This window comes from Melanostigma gelatinosum, assembly GCF_949748355.1.
Source record: "Melanostigma gelatinosum genome assembly, chromosome: 14".
Classification (NCBI taxonomy): Eukaryota; Metazoa; Chordata; class Actinopteri; order Perciformes; family Zoarcidae; genus Melanostigma; species Melanostigma gelatinosum.
In genome coordinates, this window is record NC_136647.1 from 3,507,419 (window position 1) to 3,524,189 (window position 16,771).

Sequence of the window (16,771 nt, forward strand, 5' to 3'; positions counted from 1 at the left end):
AAAGAGAGGTGTGGCCTCAGGAAAGCTGCTTTTCCTGTTTATATAACCTTTTTTATTAATTTACTTTTTATTTACTTTATATTTATTTTTATTGTGGCCGCGTGAAGGCTACTTTTTGCATCTTTATCTCTATTTGAAATGTTTTTTACGGAAGGGTGCGTTAAAACTCATATATTATTCTTATTATTACTCCTCATCTGTTGTTGTTCTTTATGTTCATATGTATTCTTTGATATATATTTATATTGTACATGGTAGTTAAATGTTTATGTTTAGTTTCCCTGTTCTACTTTGTTGTCTTTAATTTCTTTGTTTTTTAAATATTTTCTTGTTTATTTGTATGTTATTTGTATGTACGTTGAGAGCAATGTGAAAACCGGAGTCATATTTCATGTATGCGTACACATACATAAAGCAGATTCTGATTCTGATTAAATCTGCTTTTAACCTGTGACGTTAGTTATGTTTGTGTTTGTGCTGTTCCTTACTGTTATGTCATCTATCTTGCTTATATTTTAATTGCTTCTATTGTTTCTATTTTTATCATGTAAAGTGTCTTTGAGTACCTTTTTAAAGCGCTATACAAATAAAATGCATTATTACATAGTATTCTAGCTAACTGCATTATGCAAAGTATTTTGGGAATTGTAACTGTTTCATTAATTTAACCTTGTCCAGTAATAGCTTACTTTTAGTCTCATGTAAATATAATATGTTTTAGGCATTATCCATTATTCTATAATGTAGTAAAAGGTGGATTAGGTGTCTCTCTAAACTACCACTAGGTAGGTGGCGCTGTCTCCTTATTACAGACCCGTTCGAGCTGATTACATGGTGATTTCGAGTGATCCTGGAAAGCTGTAATTTCCTAACTTTTGGAACATAAATACCATTTGATCTGCAGATAGGTAAAAAACATGAAAATGTTGAACCACTTTTTTTCCCCAGGCTCTCCACTTTATCTCAAGAAGGATTGTGGCCGACCCCTCTCATCCTGGACAAACTGTTTGAGTCCCTTCCATCTGGCAGGAGGCTGCGGCCCATCAGGACCAAGACCTCACGCCACAAGAACAGTTTCTTCCCGTCTTCAGTTGGACTCATTAACAAAGCCCGGGACCCCACTGACTCTGACACTTATATCCCCAGGAAAATTTCTTCTTAAACACCCTTGTACTTCTTTCCCTATTAATATACACTTGACACTTAAATAATATACTTGTTTTAGTATACTCTTGTTTGTTTATTTACCATATTTCTATATTTTTTAGTAAATTTCAATATGTTTCTATTTTTAAATCATGTCTTGTATTTTGCACTGTGTTGTATTGTTTATTATTGTTATGCACCATCCATCTAGTCAAATTCCTTGTATGTGCATTCATTCTCGTGCTTTTATTTAGAAGGTCACAACCGGAAATGCGGTGTTTTATTGCGGAGAGCTCGACACGCGCTGGTTTCCAGGGTGGATCACGAAATGACGTCTCTCTCCAGATTTCAGTTAAATCACAGCGACTCCGCTGCCAAAGGTGCACGCGTCTTCCGACAAGAGAGCAGCTAGAACCTTCTGTGGCCTGAAGACTGCAACATCTTGGGAGAGTCGTCTCCTAACCGACATTAAGCCAAAGTATATTAAACATACAGAATAATGGACGAAAAGGCGTTTACGAAAGAACTCGATCTGTGGATCGAGCAGCTCAACGAATGCAAGCAGCTGTCGGAGGGACAAGTGAAATCACTATGTGAAAAGGTGAGATTTAACGTTAAATAATAACAATGTCAACCCCCAACTAACTAGTTAACTGTCTTCTCTCAACTAACCGACGCCTTCCAGACATTCTTAAAATGGCGTCTATATTGTACATTTCACTGCGGGGTGCGTATATCTGACAATTATGAGTTGGTGTCGCCAACTGTGGGTTTACTAGCAAGGAAGAGGTGTCAGCCATACTGCTGAGGATTCAAGTCACATAGCACATTTAATTCACGCTGTCAGACATCTCTTTTAGCTAGCTAGCTGTGGCGGTAAAAGGCTACTGAAGTTTTTCACTGCTGTGTCACGTGACTGCTTAATTACTGTATGCGTTATGCGTCTTAATGTAACGTGCAAAAAGAGTTTTAACGACCGCGCATGCGTACCACATAGTTACAGTTCACCTCTGACCCCTGCCCTTTATCTAGCTTCTTATTTACTTCTCTAGCCAAATGAGTGGTCAGGCTGACTTGTTAAGAAGGCTGTAAAGTAGTCAATAATCCAACCTAAACATGACGTTATGAGGCTTATTGGTCAAAGACACATCATGTGAGAGGAGGGTGTGAACTCTTAACTTTTGAACCATAATAATCCTCAGCTCCTCGTTCATGCTTTTAGGATGGTTAGTAGACATTGTTATTTATGTAGGAAAAGAGACGGTAATGCAAGCGAGTGACGAGGGAGACTAGCTAGACGTTCGCCCTAAAACCGTCATCTTTGAGGCCTCGTCTGTGTCCTCGTCTGTCTGTCTGGGTTTGACCTTTTAGTCACTTAAATCTATCTACTATAGTCTATCTATACCTTTTGCGCCATTTTCTTGTCAATGTAAGAAGCTAGGAATGAGATGAAGAGGACTGTTGGGCCATCTGGAGGAAAATGTGTTGAATTCGCAGGGGGGAGGAGGATAACATCCGAGAACATGTAGATGCAGGAAAGGCACAAATGTTGTTTTTCTTTCCTGTTGCCCCTCACCCAAACGCAGCAAAAAATAGTTGAAAGGAAACCTACCGTTTCCTTTCCTTGAGGTTGTATCCTTGTCACAGCCCGACTGCTCTAACTACAGTCTACCTCTACCCATCCATCCACCCACTGTGACTCTCGTTATATTCAGTAGACTGCACCCACGCGCACCTCCTCCCTGGTTCTAAAGATAGCAGAGGATATGATTGATTTTTGTCAAGTTGCATCGCTTACACCATCAAGAGTCCATCTCTAAGCGAGATCAGAGAGTGTGACTCAGGACAACACTGTTCACTGTGACTCAGAGCGTCCGTCTCTGTTTTGGGATGTATGAGGGTGTGGAGGAATGCAATGTTCTCAGAAAAGGGCTGAACATAGTGTTTGTCTGGAGTCGAGTGTACAGGGAGGAGTGAATGCTTTGTGTTTGTCTTTAGTTCCGGTGTTGCAGTCATCTCTGCTTAATTGATTCACCCATGAAGCACTGTTTTTCTAACCATTAGGCATCGATCTAGTTCAGGTAAACTATCTTAAATGGGGAAGCTCACAAAGAGGTAACTCACTAGAGATTTGTCAAAGATCAGTAAATAGCAGTGTTGATGGGAGATTTGCTTATTAAAGCTGTGGAGATCATCTAAAGCAGTGTTTCTCAACTGGTGGGTTGCGACCCAAAAGTGGGTCGCAGACCCGTTTTCAGTGGGTTGTGGGCCTTTGCCTGACAAAAAAAAAAAATTCTGATTTTATTTTGAAGGGCATTTTTTTATGCAGCGGAATTATTCCAGCATTTATGGCACTTGTTCAGTGGTGCAGGAAAAACACAGACCAATGTGTTGTGAATCACATCATGTGATGAAGCTCTGCCAATCAAATGAGTATTCTGACTAGTTTCCTGACTTGAAATGAGAATAATATTTGTTAAAATATAATTGATGTGTGCTTTCTTTGATAGTTGTTTACTACACGTGTGTGTGTGTGTGTGTGTGTGTGTGTGTGTGCGCGTGTGTGTGCGCGCCCGTCCCGTCATTAAGGGGTGGTGGTGGGTCCCGCAGCCAGACCAGTTGAGAACCACTGATCTAAAGTGTGTCAGGGTGACGTAACAGTCCTGGTCATGCAGTGATGATTGGCCTACTTCCTGTATGACCCCTCTATGTTAACACCAGTTCGATGCAGCCAGTCAGGGCAGCAGTTACAGCTGTGTCTGCCGACTGAGGTCATGGTTTTACTTTAAAAATGACTCTGCGAGAAGGAGCGGGCCACATGATGGGTTGTTTTCCTGTAGCAGCGCCTGATATAGTGAACTAGATTTGCATTGTTTATGCCTTCATCAGTAGAAATCCCAAGATAAGTGTGCGAGTGATATCATAAAAACAGTACAAATGATATCAAAAACACAGATGGAAGTATGTAGTGAAACCTGTGATCACACTCTGACCAAAAACACGAATGTTGACAAAAGGTTGTTCAATGCATCGCAGCAAAATTCCCCAAACATCAGCCATCTGTCATAGCGGTAAAACGCAGACACAATCTGGCATCCTTTGGCTGCTGGCGCTGCTGATTTCCACACTGATGATAGTGCTGTTTGTCAGGAAGATGCTTAACTTTTAACTAGCTTAAACCTCTTGGCGTGAGGTCATTGTTTGTGATTACAGTTGTGCCTCGTCGTCAAGCGTAATGTCTCCAGGAGAACCTTTGGCCCGCTTTTAGAGTCACTTTTATAGGCTTGTATTGCGGCCGCTGTTAAAATGCTGACTCCACTTCTCGGCACTGGGCTGAGCAGCTTGTTGCCGGTGTGACGTCTGAAGTCTTTGAGCTGTGGTCTGTACTTTGGCCGAGGTGTTTATAAACCGCGGCGTCATCCTTTTCATCCACAGCTGGACTGCAAACTGTAACCTGTTGTCTCATGGAGAAACTGGTCTCTCAAACACTTAAAGTTATGAGGATATCTCTAAATCCAAGCTATGTCACATTGAATTAGTTTCATGTAATCCGACAGAACTGAATCTTGTTTTCTCCAATTATTGGTGTGTCGTCTTTCTAATTGCATATCTTCATTCTTATACTTCCAACACGCCATGCAGAGACTGTAAATGAGCGAGAAAGACATGCAACAAGGCTTGAGTGGAACCCGGATGGATGGATGCACTTTCACCACTCTGCTATGAAGACAGCTGTAGGATATTGACTCAAGGTTAAGTGTCTTGAGTGGGAAAGGAAATATGAGGATCAGAAAAAAAAGATTAAAACACTTACCATAACACAAGGTTATGATCAGCTGAGCCAATTTTGGACACAGAGGTGATATCTGATAGGTCAATGAACAGTTCAGTGTGCGGTTACAGAGCTGGAGGCCATTTCCTGTATTGTGCTGGGTTTAAACTTTTGTTTAAACCCAGGGAACAGTACTCTGGTCTAAATTTAAAATGTAAATACATCAGAGGACTCTTTCTATTGCCTGCAGGAGCAACATTGATCTGTTTGAGGAACTGAAAAGCTTTTTTTCAGGCCTAAACGAAACCAAAAAATACTGCAGCAACGAAAATTCCATTAAAACTCTTTTGGCTGGCTACTACTTTAGTAGCTCAATACAGTGTCTGCTTGCATTCTAATCTACCGAATAGTCCAAAAGTCATCATGAACCACAGTGAAGAAATGTCAGGGTTCACTGCCCAAAACCTGCCCTTTTTTATGTGCTTCATACTTTCAGTTCTACTCGAGTTATAGTGGGTATTAAATGTCTTTAGTGTTGAGTGAGGAGGATCACTGACTGACCCGGCCCACTTAAAGTGTGTGTGTGTGTGTGCGCTGTTCCACTTTAACACCGGCATGTGGCTTTGGAGCTAGAGGCCCCGGTCATTGAAAGGCATCCCGCCTCATGGCACTGTGGGCATGTGGAGGGTGTGTCTGTAATATAGGTCAACATTGTGCAGCGCTGCAGTCCCGTCCTGGTCTCTCTCTCTCTGGGTGAGGAACCAGCTTCAGCACTCTCTCACCATTGGTTGTTTAAAGGGAACGGTATGAAACAATGGCGGCTGCTCTACATTTATTTGGGAGGAGATGACTCCTACAGATGTCGCACTCTGTCGCTCATCCACTCAGTGCATCAGACATGTCTGATGGTCATTCAGCTCAACCGCAGACCATTTCTCTCTCAGCCTGAGGACTTGTTTGCGTCAAAGCTCCTTTTTAAAGCAGACTGGCCTCTCAGTCAGACCCGCCTGCTAAGCTTTTAGACTGCGCCCTGATGATCTGGGTAGAATGAACCACTTTTTTGACAGTTCCACTTTCAGACTTGTGGTGGTTGTGTTCCCTTAGCCCTCCTGGAGGTAATAACCCGAGGAAACAAGCGTTTCCTCTACAGACTCCAGACACCGTTTTCCACACTGTTCTCTGCTTTTGGAGCATCACACTGATTGATTTTAGGAAATGTTGCAGTGCAGCCAGAGCTGTCTTTCCAAATCGGGCCCACAGTAAACCAGACTCACACATTCAGTAGGGGCTTAGTTCCTTGGGAGAGATTATGGTGGAGATGCTGGGGGTCGTGTTGTAATCACTGCAGCGTCTTAATGAAGACCCCACTGGAGGCTGTGATGTTGGCAGGAATTTGTCTGTTCCCTAAAGATGGAGGACAGAGTGACATAGAACATTACAGAGCAGATTGATTACAGTGCACAATCACATGGATTTTCCTGCATTTCAACGAGCAAAACACAACATATAAACCGTGGAAATGTGTTTCTTCTGAAGGCGAAGGAGATCCTCACCAAGGAGTCAAACGTGCAGGAGGTGAGGTGTCCGGTGACTGTGTGCGGCGACGTGCACGGCCAGTTCCACGACCTCATGGAGCTGTTCAAGATCGGAGGGAAGTCTCCCGACACAAACTATTTGTTCATGGGAGACTACGTAGACAGAGGCTACTACTCCGTGGAAACTGTCTCTTTACTCGTATCCCTGAAGGTAAGTCATCCAACATTTGATTTGTTCCAAAACAGACATTTAAAAGGTTTTTGGTTGTTAGTTTTTTGGAGAAGGTTTACAGGTCTGTTCTTCGCTGGTGTTTCAGGTACGATACCAGGAGCGCGTCACGATCCTCAGAGGGAACCACGAGAGCAGACAGATCACGCAGGTTTACGGCTTCTACGACGAGTGCCTCAGGAAATACGGCAACGCCAACGTTTGGAAGTACTTCACAGACCTGTTCGACTATCTCCCCCTCACCGCCCTGGTAGACTCTCAGGTGAGGAGACTCATTGATTGGTCTCATAGGTATGACCTTATGTTGTGACCGTTTATTGTTGCATCGTAGATTGTGCGTCTGACACTTGCTGTCAGAGAGAAGTACTTGTGTTTGCTGCACATACTGACGTTTTCCTCTCATCCTTCCAGATTTTCTGCCTTCACGGAGGCCTGTCTCCATCCATAGATACTCTGGATCACATCAGAGCGCTGGACCGTTTGCAGGAAGTGCCACATGAGGTAAAGATGATACTTTAATATTGATGTTCCTGGCTGTTAAGCGACTTTTAATTTTGAAAATTATAAACACTTCAGGACAAAAAAAGCTATGCTAAGAAGCAGAAAGGATGCAATGCGCTTATCTTTTCTCCATACTTCAGTATATTTTCAGTTCAACCAGATGGCTGTTTTGGTACTGTGTTGGTGTTTCCTATGCTAACGTGCTCCTCTTCGGCCTCCGCAGGGTCCCATGTGTGACCTGCTGTGGTCCGACCCCGACGACCGCGGTGGCTGGGGCATCTCCCCTCGAGGGGCCGGCTACACGTTTGGTCAGGACATCTCGGAGACCTTCAACCACGCCAACCGCCTCACGCTGGTGTCCCGGGCCCACCAGCTGGTTATGGAGGTAAATATATATGATTTAGTCTCAAGTCTTACAGTGCATAGACTTTACAGATACAGTCAAGAATTACCCACTTCAGAACTAAATAAGCGTAAGTGAACCAATAGTTCCAACCACTGCTACAGAAGACAACAGAACAAACGGTTACACCACCAGCTGGCACTCTCGTTTGCATTACAGCAGCATACTGTGACTAATGCGTCTGCTTCCCCCAGGGTTACAACTGGTGCCATGAGAGGAATGTGGTGACGATATTTAGTGCACCCAACTACTGCTACCGCTGTGGCAACCAGGCAGCTATCATGGAACTAGACGACACCCTCAAATACTCGTTGTAAGTAGAACAAAGAAAGTGCTGGAGCATGTAACTGGATCCTTACAAGCTGAAGTTCCGCATGATCAAATTGGGTGCATAGTATTGTGCTTACAATATTTATGACTGTTGTTTTTCTTCTCCTAACCAGTTTGCAGTTCGACCCTGCGCCTCGCAGAGGGGAGCCCCACGTCACTCGCCGCACCCCGGATTACTTCCTGTAAATTCTGACCTTCTGTCGGGGGGGCGGAGCTACAAAGCAGTGCACATTGTATATCCACACAAAGACCTATTTAAGCATTTAGCAAAATAAAAACAATGTCTATGAATGGACCAAAAGGTACGTGCCATAATCATTACAACATTCATTGCCGAGTACTTGTATTGGGGAAACCTCCCCCGCTATTTGAAGCAGCAGTGAAGTTTAAATTCTTCATGCTGTAGCTGGACTCATGGCACCGAGGTCCAAGATGAAATGTACCTGTTTGAACCCCACACGCCACGGCTTGTATCTGTTTGCACTTTTGTAAATCTAAACAAATGTAACATGTCAAAAGATGGAAATGATTTCACACCACAGATGGGTTTTTTTTTTTTTTTTTTTTTAATGATTAAAGCCCCCATCAGGCAAAGGGTTTCTTTGTCCTGTGTAATGTGTGAGGAAAGCCCAGCTTGATGTACAGAAGAGAGATGATGGAGTGTTTATTCACATCAGCTCACTGACTCCCTCTGAACTACAGAGTGTGTTAACCAACCATTTGAATAATAAAGACAAAGGTGGCTCCTTGACATCAGTGTGCCGTCTTCTTTCTCTTCTTTATGGTGAAAAACATCGCCCTGAATAAGATGGTAACTGGTGGTTTGGTCTGGCCTCCAAGGAACCAGCGACCAGCCAATGGGATCTTTCCATTGGCTTTTGGATTATTGCAGAAAATAAGCTCCCTGTCAAACACAAGTTTGATTCCTCCATATTTTGTTCAGCAAGATAATTTGAAGTATGAACGTAATCGTCGGAATACCAAAGCTAGTGTGACACTATAAACAAACTACACCACGGTCACATGACTGAGTATAAATAAGGCTGTTGATTCACCAAACTTAATATATAAAGGATTCAGGTAAAAATGAGCAGCACATAGACCGTATGGAAGTTGGATTAAAAGGACACAAATAAAGTGACATTAAAGGACAATTGTTACAAAAAACTTTATAGTCTATGTTTCTGTGTGTGTGTGTGTGTATATATATATATATATATACACACACACACACATCTAGAAACAATGTAAATCAGAGTTATTAGGGAGACTGTACAATCATTTTCCAACGGGGTTTTTATTTTTATGTTAATTAAATGTGAGTTGAGAAGAGTTAAATTCATAGAATTGGGGAGTAAATTAAAAATATTCGGTTCATGAATAAATAATTTGGATTATAAAATAATCAAACATTAAAGAGCGCTATCTGTATTTGCATATCGAAAGATATTTTTAAGGTGGGGGCCTCGAGAGATTGTGACTCGTGGTCTGTCCAAATTTTCAAAAGCATAAATTGTTGACACGGCTGTACTGGTGGACTAGTCTGTGCTACTACACGTTCGTCTCATCTAGCCGCTTGTTTGCATCCGCCTTCATTAAAACTGACATTTTATATTGAACAAAATGCTGACATTTCTTAAGCTTGTGTTAACCACAGACCTTAATTCAAAATACAAAACATTTAAAAACACCCATTGACTTGGAGCCGAGGGAGCTGGAAGGACTCGTTCCTGCAGCACTAAATGAGTTCAGGCTGTTTGGTTGGGAGAGGTTTGCACAATGACCTTTTTTAATGGCAGACACTTTGACATGTCGCAGCAGAAAAAGCAGGTGTATCTAATAACATTAATGATGATGTGGCGGAGGGGGGAGGTCCTGCTATTGTTCATGCTCGTTCACTGGAACAGCATCATGGAACTGAGCCATTGTTAAGGTTGTCAATGTCACCTGTACTTTTCCTACGATGAGAATATAGCTTTACCCCTTTCACTGCTATTAAAAGGTGAGACTATTTGGTAGTCACATTAATATGTTGTAATTATGAGCTAGTTTTCATGAAGGGTGAGTACAATTTTGGATCCACTTGTACTTGTAGTATTAAGAACTTTTGGTATTGCTACACTGGTCTGGCAAAGCCTCTGTTACTAAATAAGGCATGTTTCTTTCTTCTTTTTTAAATGTATTTATAAATCCTCAGGGATTTATAAAGTAGGCCTCTACTACCTGATGTTAAGGATCTAGATGTTGATAAAAAACTTAATAAAATAAGCTAATATGTATCTAAATATATCTAAATGTAGTAGTGGTGATACAACCTTAGAATAGTATTTAAACTGATTTACTTCTCTCAGTATTCTTTTAAAGCAGCCTAACTAGAGCAGGAGAGGTTGTTTTGTTTTTGTTTTTTGTGGTGAAGTTGCCCTCCATTTCTGAAAATGCCCAACTTCCGGTCTCGCTCTGGTCGATCGACTCCAACTTGACGCAGCCGCAGAGCGACGCCCGACCCACACAAATAGCAGCGGGAGAGCGATAATGACGTAACCTCAGAGCGCTGCATTTCATTGGCTCGCCGTTTTCACAGAGAAGTTGCCAAAACCCACCGGAGAGAATATGTCATCTTGTTGTGATTTTTTTTTTTAATGGTATGGTGATGACGTCAGCTTTTTACATAGGAGTTTGTATACAAAACTAAAGACAACAAGAAGGTTTAAGTTATTAAGTCACCATTCCGCATCTTTATGCTCTTGACTCGTGCAGCACTTTGCCTGTATTTTTATTTCCTCTTGTTATATCAGTGAAAAATTGATTAATCAAAAAATGCTGTTTTTCAGTCTGTTACGTGATTTCTGGGGGGTGACCCCTCACGACTTTTTGATTCGATAATAAAAAATTGAAAAATTAATAATTATTTATTTTTTTTATTTTTTTTATTATTTCTATTTGGGTTATTAAAACTATATTCCTTATGTAAATCTTTTCAATTCATCTGGAAATAATTAGTAATAAGCAAATAGGAGGCCTTTTATGTGAAACGCATAAAAGAGTGAGCCGACGGATCTCCGTATCGATCATTGATGCACAGATCGACAGGGGGCCAGCTGGTGATACATCAACCCTTGCGATGCACCAGAGGGAGCCAGACTCCACGTGACTCATGCCCGGTGGATCCGGCCCCTCCCTGTGTGAACTCCTTATTGCCTTAAGATCTGGCTAGAAGGAGAGGATAGGTTTTTACTCCGTTCCCTATATGATTTTCACATCTGACCGTGCGGGAGATATTGAGAAAAGAAAAGGGTTTCAGAACTCTCCCTGATTTTGCCTCGCGTACTGCTTTACTCTAAGATTGATCTTTTTACCGGGCTATAATCTTGTACCAAATATTCTTTAATTATTTGACCACCAGCCTGGTCCAAGGCTAGCTTACTGTCTTATCTGATTCGATCCGCAGCGACTCTCATAGACAGTGTAGTCTGTCGCTAGGACTATTATTTGGTTTTATAAGAGTCCAGTATTTACTTGTCTCTTTTATTTCTTTTGTTTAGATTTTTATTAATCCTTTCGCAATTGATAAGATCCTGCTTGAGAGCCCAAAACAGATATAAAGCTCTTTCAAACGCAAGCTGATCTCTCCCGGGCGACTTCTCTTAAACTAGAGCGAAAATAATTTGAATAAGTATTAGGATGTTTGGCGCATGTCAGGAATGCTTATCAGTAGTGTACCGAGCTGGATCAAACAACTTACCTCAGGGGATGAAGGGGATCATCTGAGGTGTGACCCCTCTCCAGGGCTGACTTCTCAGGAAAATATCAAGAAAAGGACTTGGTCGAAGAAACTAATTTGTTATTTATTTATTTGCATTTAAATCAAAGTATAGTCTCTTGGTCCAAAATGCAGAGGAAAATCGTTAACTGAAAAATATAAGAAAGAATCACCTAAGTATTCAAAAACCCCTTCAGAGCAGTTTACAGACAAAGGATCTGTAAAAAGCTGACTCAGCCGGCAGACGGGCTGGCTGTGTAGCTTACGGAGGAAAAAGTTAATGATTCACCCAGCGCAGGACTGGACAGAGTGAGCCTTCTCTCCTGACTAGACTTCAAAAAACCTTCTAAGTTTTCTTAAAAACCAGATTCTCAAAGTCCGGAGACTCTGCAAAAAGTTAAAGTTTCACCCCGTGCAGGCAGGAGGCCGCACGGGGTTCGAGACTCCTCCGTCTCCTTCTCCAAAAGCGTCTTCAAGGTTCTGCTCCAAGTGTCCTCTGCTGTTTCAAAACTGCCCTTATTTATACTAATACGGGCTTCAGATGTCTGACTTCCAACGGATTCCTACCCTTCACCTCACTTGATTGATGACACAAAAACCCTTACTTCAGCGTATTTTTCAGACAGCCGGGTCTCTCTGTGTGTCGATAAGAGCTCCCCCGCAGACTTAATGTCGCCACTGTCAAGGGCACGTTATTTATGCTCACCCTCCGCCCCATAGTTTTTCCTTGAAAACGCTGACTCGGTTTTTTTGAATTCGGCTGGGATTTTCCCTTCTGTCTTCTCCAGACTAATGACCTATATTCTCATGCCTCACACTGCCTCCGGCCTCCCGGACTCCACGGGGGTGCGATGGCTGCCCCCCCCCCCCCCCTCCTTCTCCCCCCGGGGAACTCCAAGCCCGCCTGATGGGGTGGGGGTGAGGGTGTGTGTGTGTGTGTGTGTGTATGTGTGTATGTGTTCCCCCGTCCACTTCAGGGCACCAGGGGTTTTGCACAACACAAACCTGTCTGTCTACCCGGTGCAATATTATAAGAGCCTCAGAGTCATATGCCTGATTTAAACAACGGTTTTGCTGGTAGAGACATCACTACTTCGCAAAATCTCCACCGTGTTCAACACCCTCTCTTGCGAATCGTGACTTGTCTCTACCTCCGTTCTTGTATCACACAAAAGGTAGCTACCATGATTAATTGAGGCTACAACCTTTGACAATGTCTATCTCAGTGAACGGAAGATCAACCATTTTCTATGCGATCTGGGCCAATTCGCCACATCTCCTAACACCCTCTCTCGAATGGCACCAGATACACGAAAAATAGAACATCTCATACTCTCACAGTAGAGGTCCATCATAACTTCTGTATCGTCAAAAATGCACAAAAGCAGGTATTCCCAGAAAAACAATGGGAATCTGAATCATATTGAAACACAACACATGAAATGATATCATTGAAATAAAGACAGGAAAAAGAAAATGAATCCTATCTGAAAACATAGGTTAAAAAGAAGAAAAAGCAACGCTAAAAAGTAAAACACTCCCCATCCCCAAAAACAAAATCCACCTCTCAAAGATATCATAAAAGTACAGGATACAAAACGTTGAACATATCAGAAAATACAAAATACCCCCACAACCTCTTTGTTTTTGTATTTTTTCTTTTCTTCGCTCTCCTAGAGCAGAAAAGTCAATGTCCAGAGTCACATGCGAGCCACGCCAGCACCCGTCACTGTCGATCGTTCAGCATCTCCCGTCCAAGACGCCACCTGTCTCAGCCCGCTTTCTGTCCCAGAGGACATATTCCTCTACCCCCTGGTCGTTAGAGTCGATTGAAGGCCCCCGGGCCCACGGAAAGTCCAGTTTCAGTATTCGGATACTGATAAGGACCCAGGTCAGTGTAGGCCGGTTCTCCCCCGATGGGCTGATGGTCCATCAGGTCCGTTGCATCACGTAAGGGCCCGTACACGTTTCGGGGATCGATTTCTTCGTCCACAGAGTGGACAGAGGTCAGGGTCATGTGGACGTTGGGAGACAGAGAGGGAGAGATAGCAGTGGGTGATTCTGGCGAGTCCGACAGTGGTGCAACCCGCCGGTCCAACTGGACCTGCCCCGATCTTGGAGATTCGGTGTGGTTAACCTGGAGACCTCAGGGATGAGAGGTTAAACCCAATATATCCAGGGGATGAGGATAAAAGTATTCAACAAAAATAGCAGTAAAGTATCAAAGAAAGAGAAAACCTTAAATGACTACCTATTTCAACCTGTCCTTTCTAGACTGAGGCGTGCTATCTCGCAGCCGATTAAGTTTTATACAATCGTGAAGGATATTGTTAGCTGCTGTTTCCCTCGCCCTTCTGTATGCCATATGAAAGCACAGATCAGGATCATAGATCGTTGGGCTGGGCCAGTCATCTGGTCCAAGATTCATTTTCCCATAATGACCAGGGTAGAAATCGTGTAGAAATCAAAACATAAAAATCTGAAAAGGCTCTCTCCTTCCTTAACTAGAATATTCAACTTAAAAGTTTGAAAAAGTTTTAAAACTAAAAATAAATGCTCAGTCCGTAACAACTGCATAAAACACTCAAACGATGTGTATATAATCCCTACTTAATATAAAGGATAAGATCGTAAAAAATATAAAATAAGAAATGAACAAAATGTCCTCGCAGGAGAAACTGAAAAATCAGAGAAGCTCGTGTAAAATATACGGCTGATAAGAATTGAACTGGTAAAGTAACAAACAAAAAAAATGATATACTTTTAAAGGATTAAAGACCCTAACTATATTTAGAGAAACGGTGATTTTGGAGTTCCCCTGAATGCCAATAGATGGCTGTCCAGGCTCATTCTAGGCAAAATCTTGTCCCCTGAGCAGCTGATGATCCAGCCGGCTTGTGGAATGTCAAGTGTGAGGTCACAGAAGTCAACGTGAGGCTCATGCCTGCTGGGATACTGGCTTGCCTTTTTCCTTTTTTCCTGGTGTAGCTGTCTTGAAGCCATCAACCATCGTTCACTGTTGACCCGTGACCTCACTTTGTGTTGGATGTGTTCTAAGGTTAGGAAGAGGAACTAGATTTTGTTTAAAAAAACCTATTGACCTTGTCGTGTCCCTCATTTCGTAATCCCTCATGCATATTGGCCCCTATTTGAGAGGCTTGTTCAAGCAGGACCTCAGTGAGTGCATCATTCCCTCTCTACCCTGAAGGAAAGATAAGGGAAGGTTCAGCCATTTTCGGACTGGCTTGGGCCATTTAGTCTGCTTGTGTGGGCGAGCGGTTTGCTTTTTTCTCTTATTCTAGCTCATTCTGAGCTGCCTTGAAAGCAAGGGAAGGAGGGGCTGCCCCTCCTCCCCTGATCGCTCCCTCTCCTCTGAACAAGGAGGGAGCGTTTTTGACTTTAACCTGAGAGACACACAATCTGATCCCCTATTTTACACCTTTAGTGTTTTAGGGCCTAAGGCCTCTCAGGTATCCAGCCATGCAATAATATAACAGTGATATTATTACGATTTTAACGCGAGAGAGAAAATCTGATCCCCTATGTTACACATTCTCGTGTTTTAGGGCCTAATCTCTCTCGAGTCTCTGCTTTTTTCTTTCTTTGCAGTCAAGACACCTTCCAAACTAGCTGTCACCTGTGACATTGTCATGAGTTCACAAGAGCCCGCCCACGTCAACCAGAGGCAGCGACCAGAGCAGCCACAGCTGATGACGAAGGACCGAGTACTTCCGTTAGATTTTCGCTGGAACTTAACCGCTGAACAAAGAGGGGGGAGCTGCCTCCCCTCCTCTGCCTGCTCTCCCTGCTAGGAGCAAAAAGGAGGGGGCCGCCCCTCCTTTCCTGCTCGCTCTCTCTCCTCTGAGCAAAAAGGAGGGGGCCGCCCCTCCTCCCCTGCTCTCTCTGCTAGGAGCAAGGGGGGGGGCTTTTTAAATTTTGCAACAATAAATATTAACTAAAATCAACACTGTAATACTACCCCACCCTAGGCATGCGATCATATAACAGTGATATTATTACGAACAACAATTGGTAGGGAAGGTTGCATCACTGTTCTTTTATCCTCGGGAGGATCCGTGTACTTTAACCCGAGAGGGAACCGCTGTTCTACCTAGAATACACGTTCTAGTGTTTCTAGGATCTAATCCCTCACGGGTCCCTGTTCGGGCGCCATGTTACGTGATATCGGGGGGTGACCCCTCACGGTTTTTAATTCAATAATAAAAAAAATTGAAAAATTAATTAATTAATTTTTTTTTTTTTTTTTTTTAATTATTAGAATAAGTATCAGTGTGGTTTGGGCATTTCAAGAATGCCATCAGTAATGTACCGAGCTGGATCAAACACAACTTACCTCAGGGGATGAAGGGGATCATCTGAGGCTTAACCCCTCCTCTGGGCTGACTTCTCAGGAAAATATGAAAAAAAAAGGACTTGGTCGAAGAAACTAATTTGTTATTTATTTATTTGCATTTAAATCAAAGTATAGTCTCTTGGTCCAAAATGCAGAGGAAAATCGTTAACTGAAAAATATAAGAAAGAATCACCTAAGTATTCAAAAACCCCTTCAGAGCAGTTTACAGACAAAGGATCTGTAAAAAGCTGACTCAGCCGGCAGACGGGCTGGCTGTGTAGCTTACGGAGGAAAAAGTTAATGATTCACCCAGCGCAGGACTGGACAGAGTGAGCCTTCTCTCCTGACTAGACTTCAAAAAACCTTCTAAGTTTTCTTAAAAACCAGATTCTCAAAGTCCGGAGACTCTGCAAAAAGTTAAAGTTTCACCCCGTGCAGGCAGGAGGCCGCACGGGGTTCGAGACTCCTCCGTCTCCTTCTCCAAAAGCGTCTTCAAGGTTCTGCTCCAAGTGTCCTCTGCTGTTTCAAAACTGCCCTTATTTATACTAATACGGGCTTCAGATGTCTGACTTCCAACGGATTCCTACCCTTCACCTCACTTGATTGATGACACAAAAACCCTTACTTCAGCGTATTTTTCAGACAGCCGGGTCTCTCTGTGTGTCGATAAGAGCTCCCCCGCAGACTTAATGTCGCCACTGTCAAGGGCACGTTATTTATGCTCACCCTCCGCCCCATAGT

General features: G+C 42.9%; 1 protein-coding gene across 1 annotated transcript; it reads left to right on the top strand.

Annotated features, from left to right (window-relative positions):
- The first annotated feature begins 1,460 nt into the window (after nt 1-1,460).
- On the top strand, nt 1,461-8,667 carry ppp2cab (protein phosphatase 2 catalytic subunit alpha b). The gene is made up of 7 exons (XM_079283204.1): nt 1,461-1,747; nt 6,455-6,664; nt 6,771-6,944; nt 7,094-7,183; nt 7,407-7,568; nt 7,781-7,899; nt 8,030-8,667. Exons 1-7 carry the CDS (start codon nt 1,646-1,648, stop codon nt 8,100-8,102), a joined length of 930 nt encoding a protein of 309 aa, XP_079139330.1. The 5' UTR covers nt 1,461-1,645; the 3' UTR covers nt 8,103-8,667.
- Nucleotides 8,668-16,771: the final 8,104 nt, after the last annotated feature.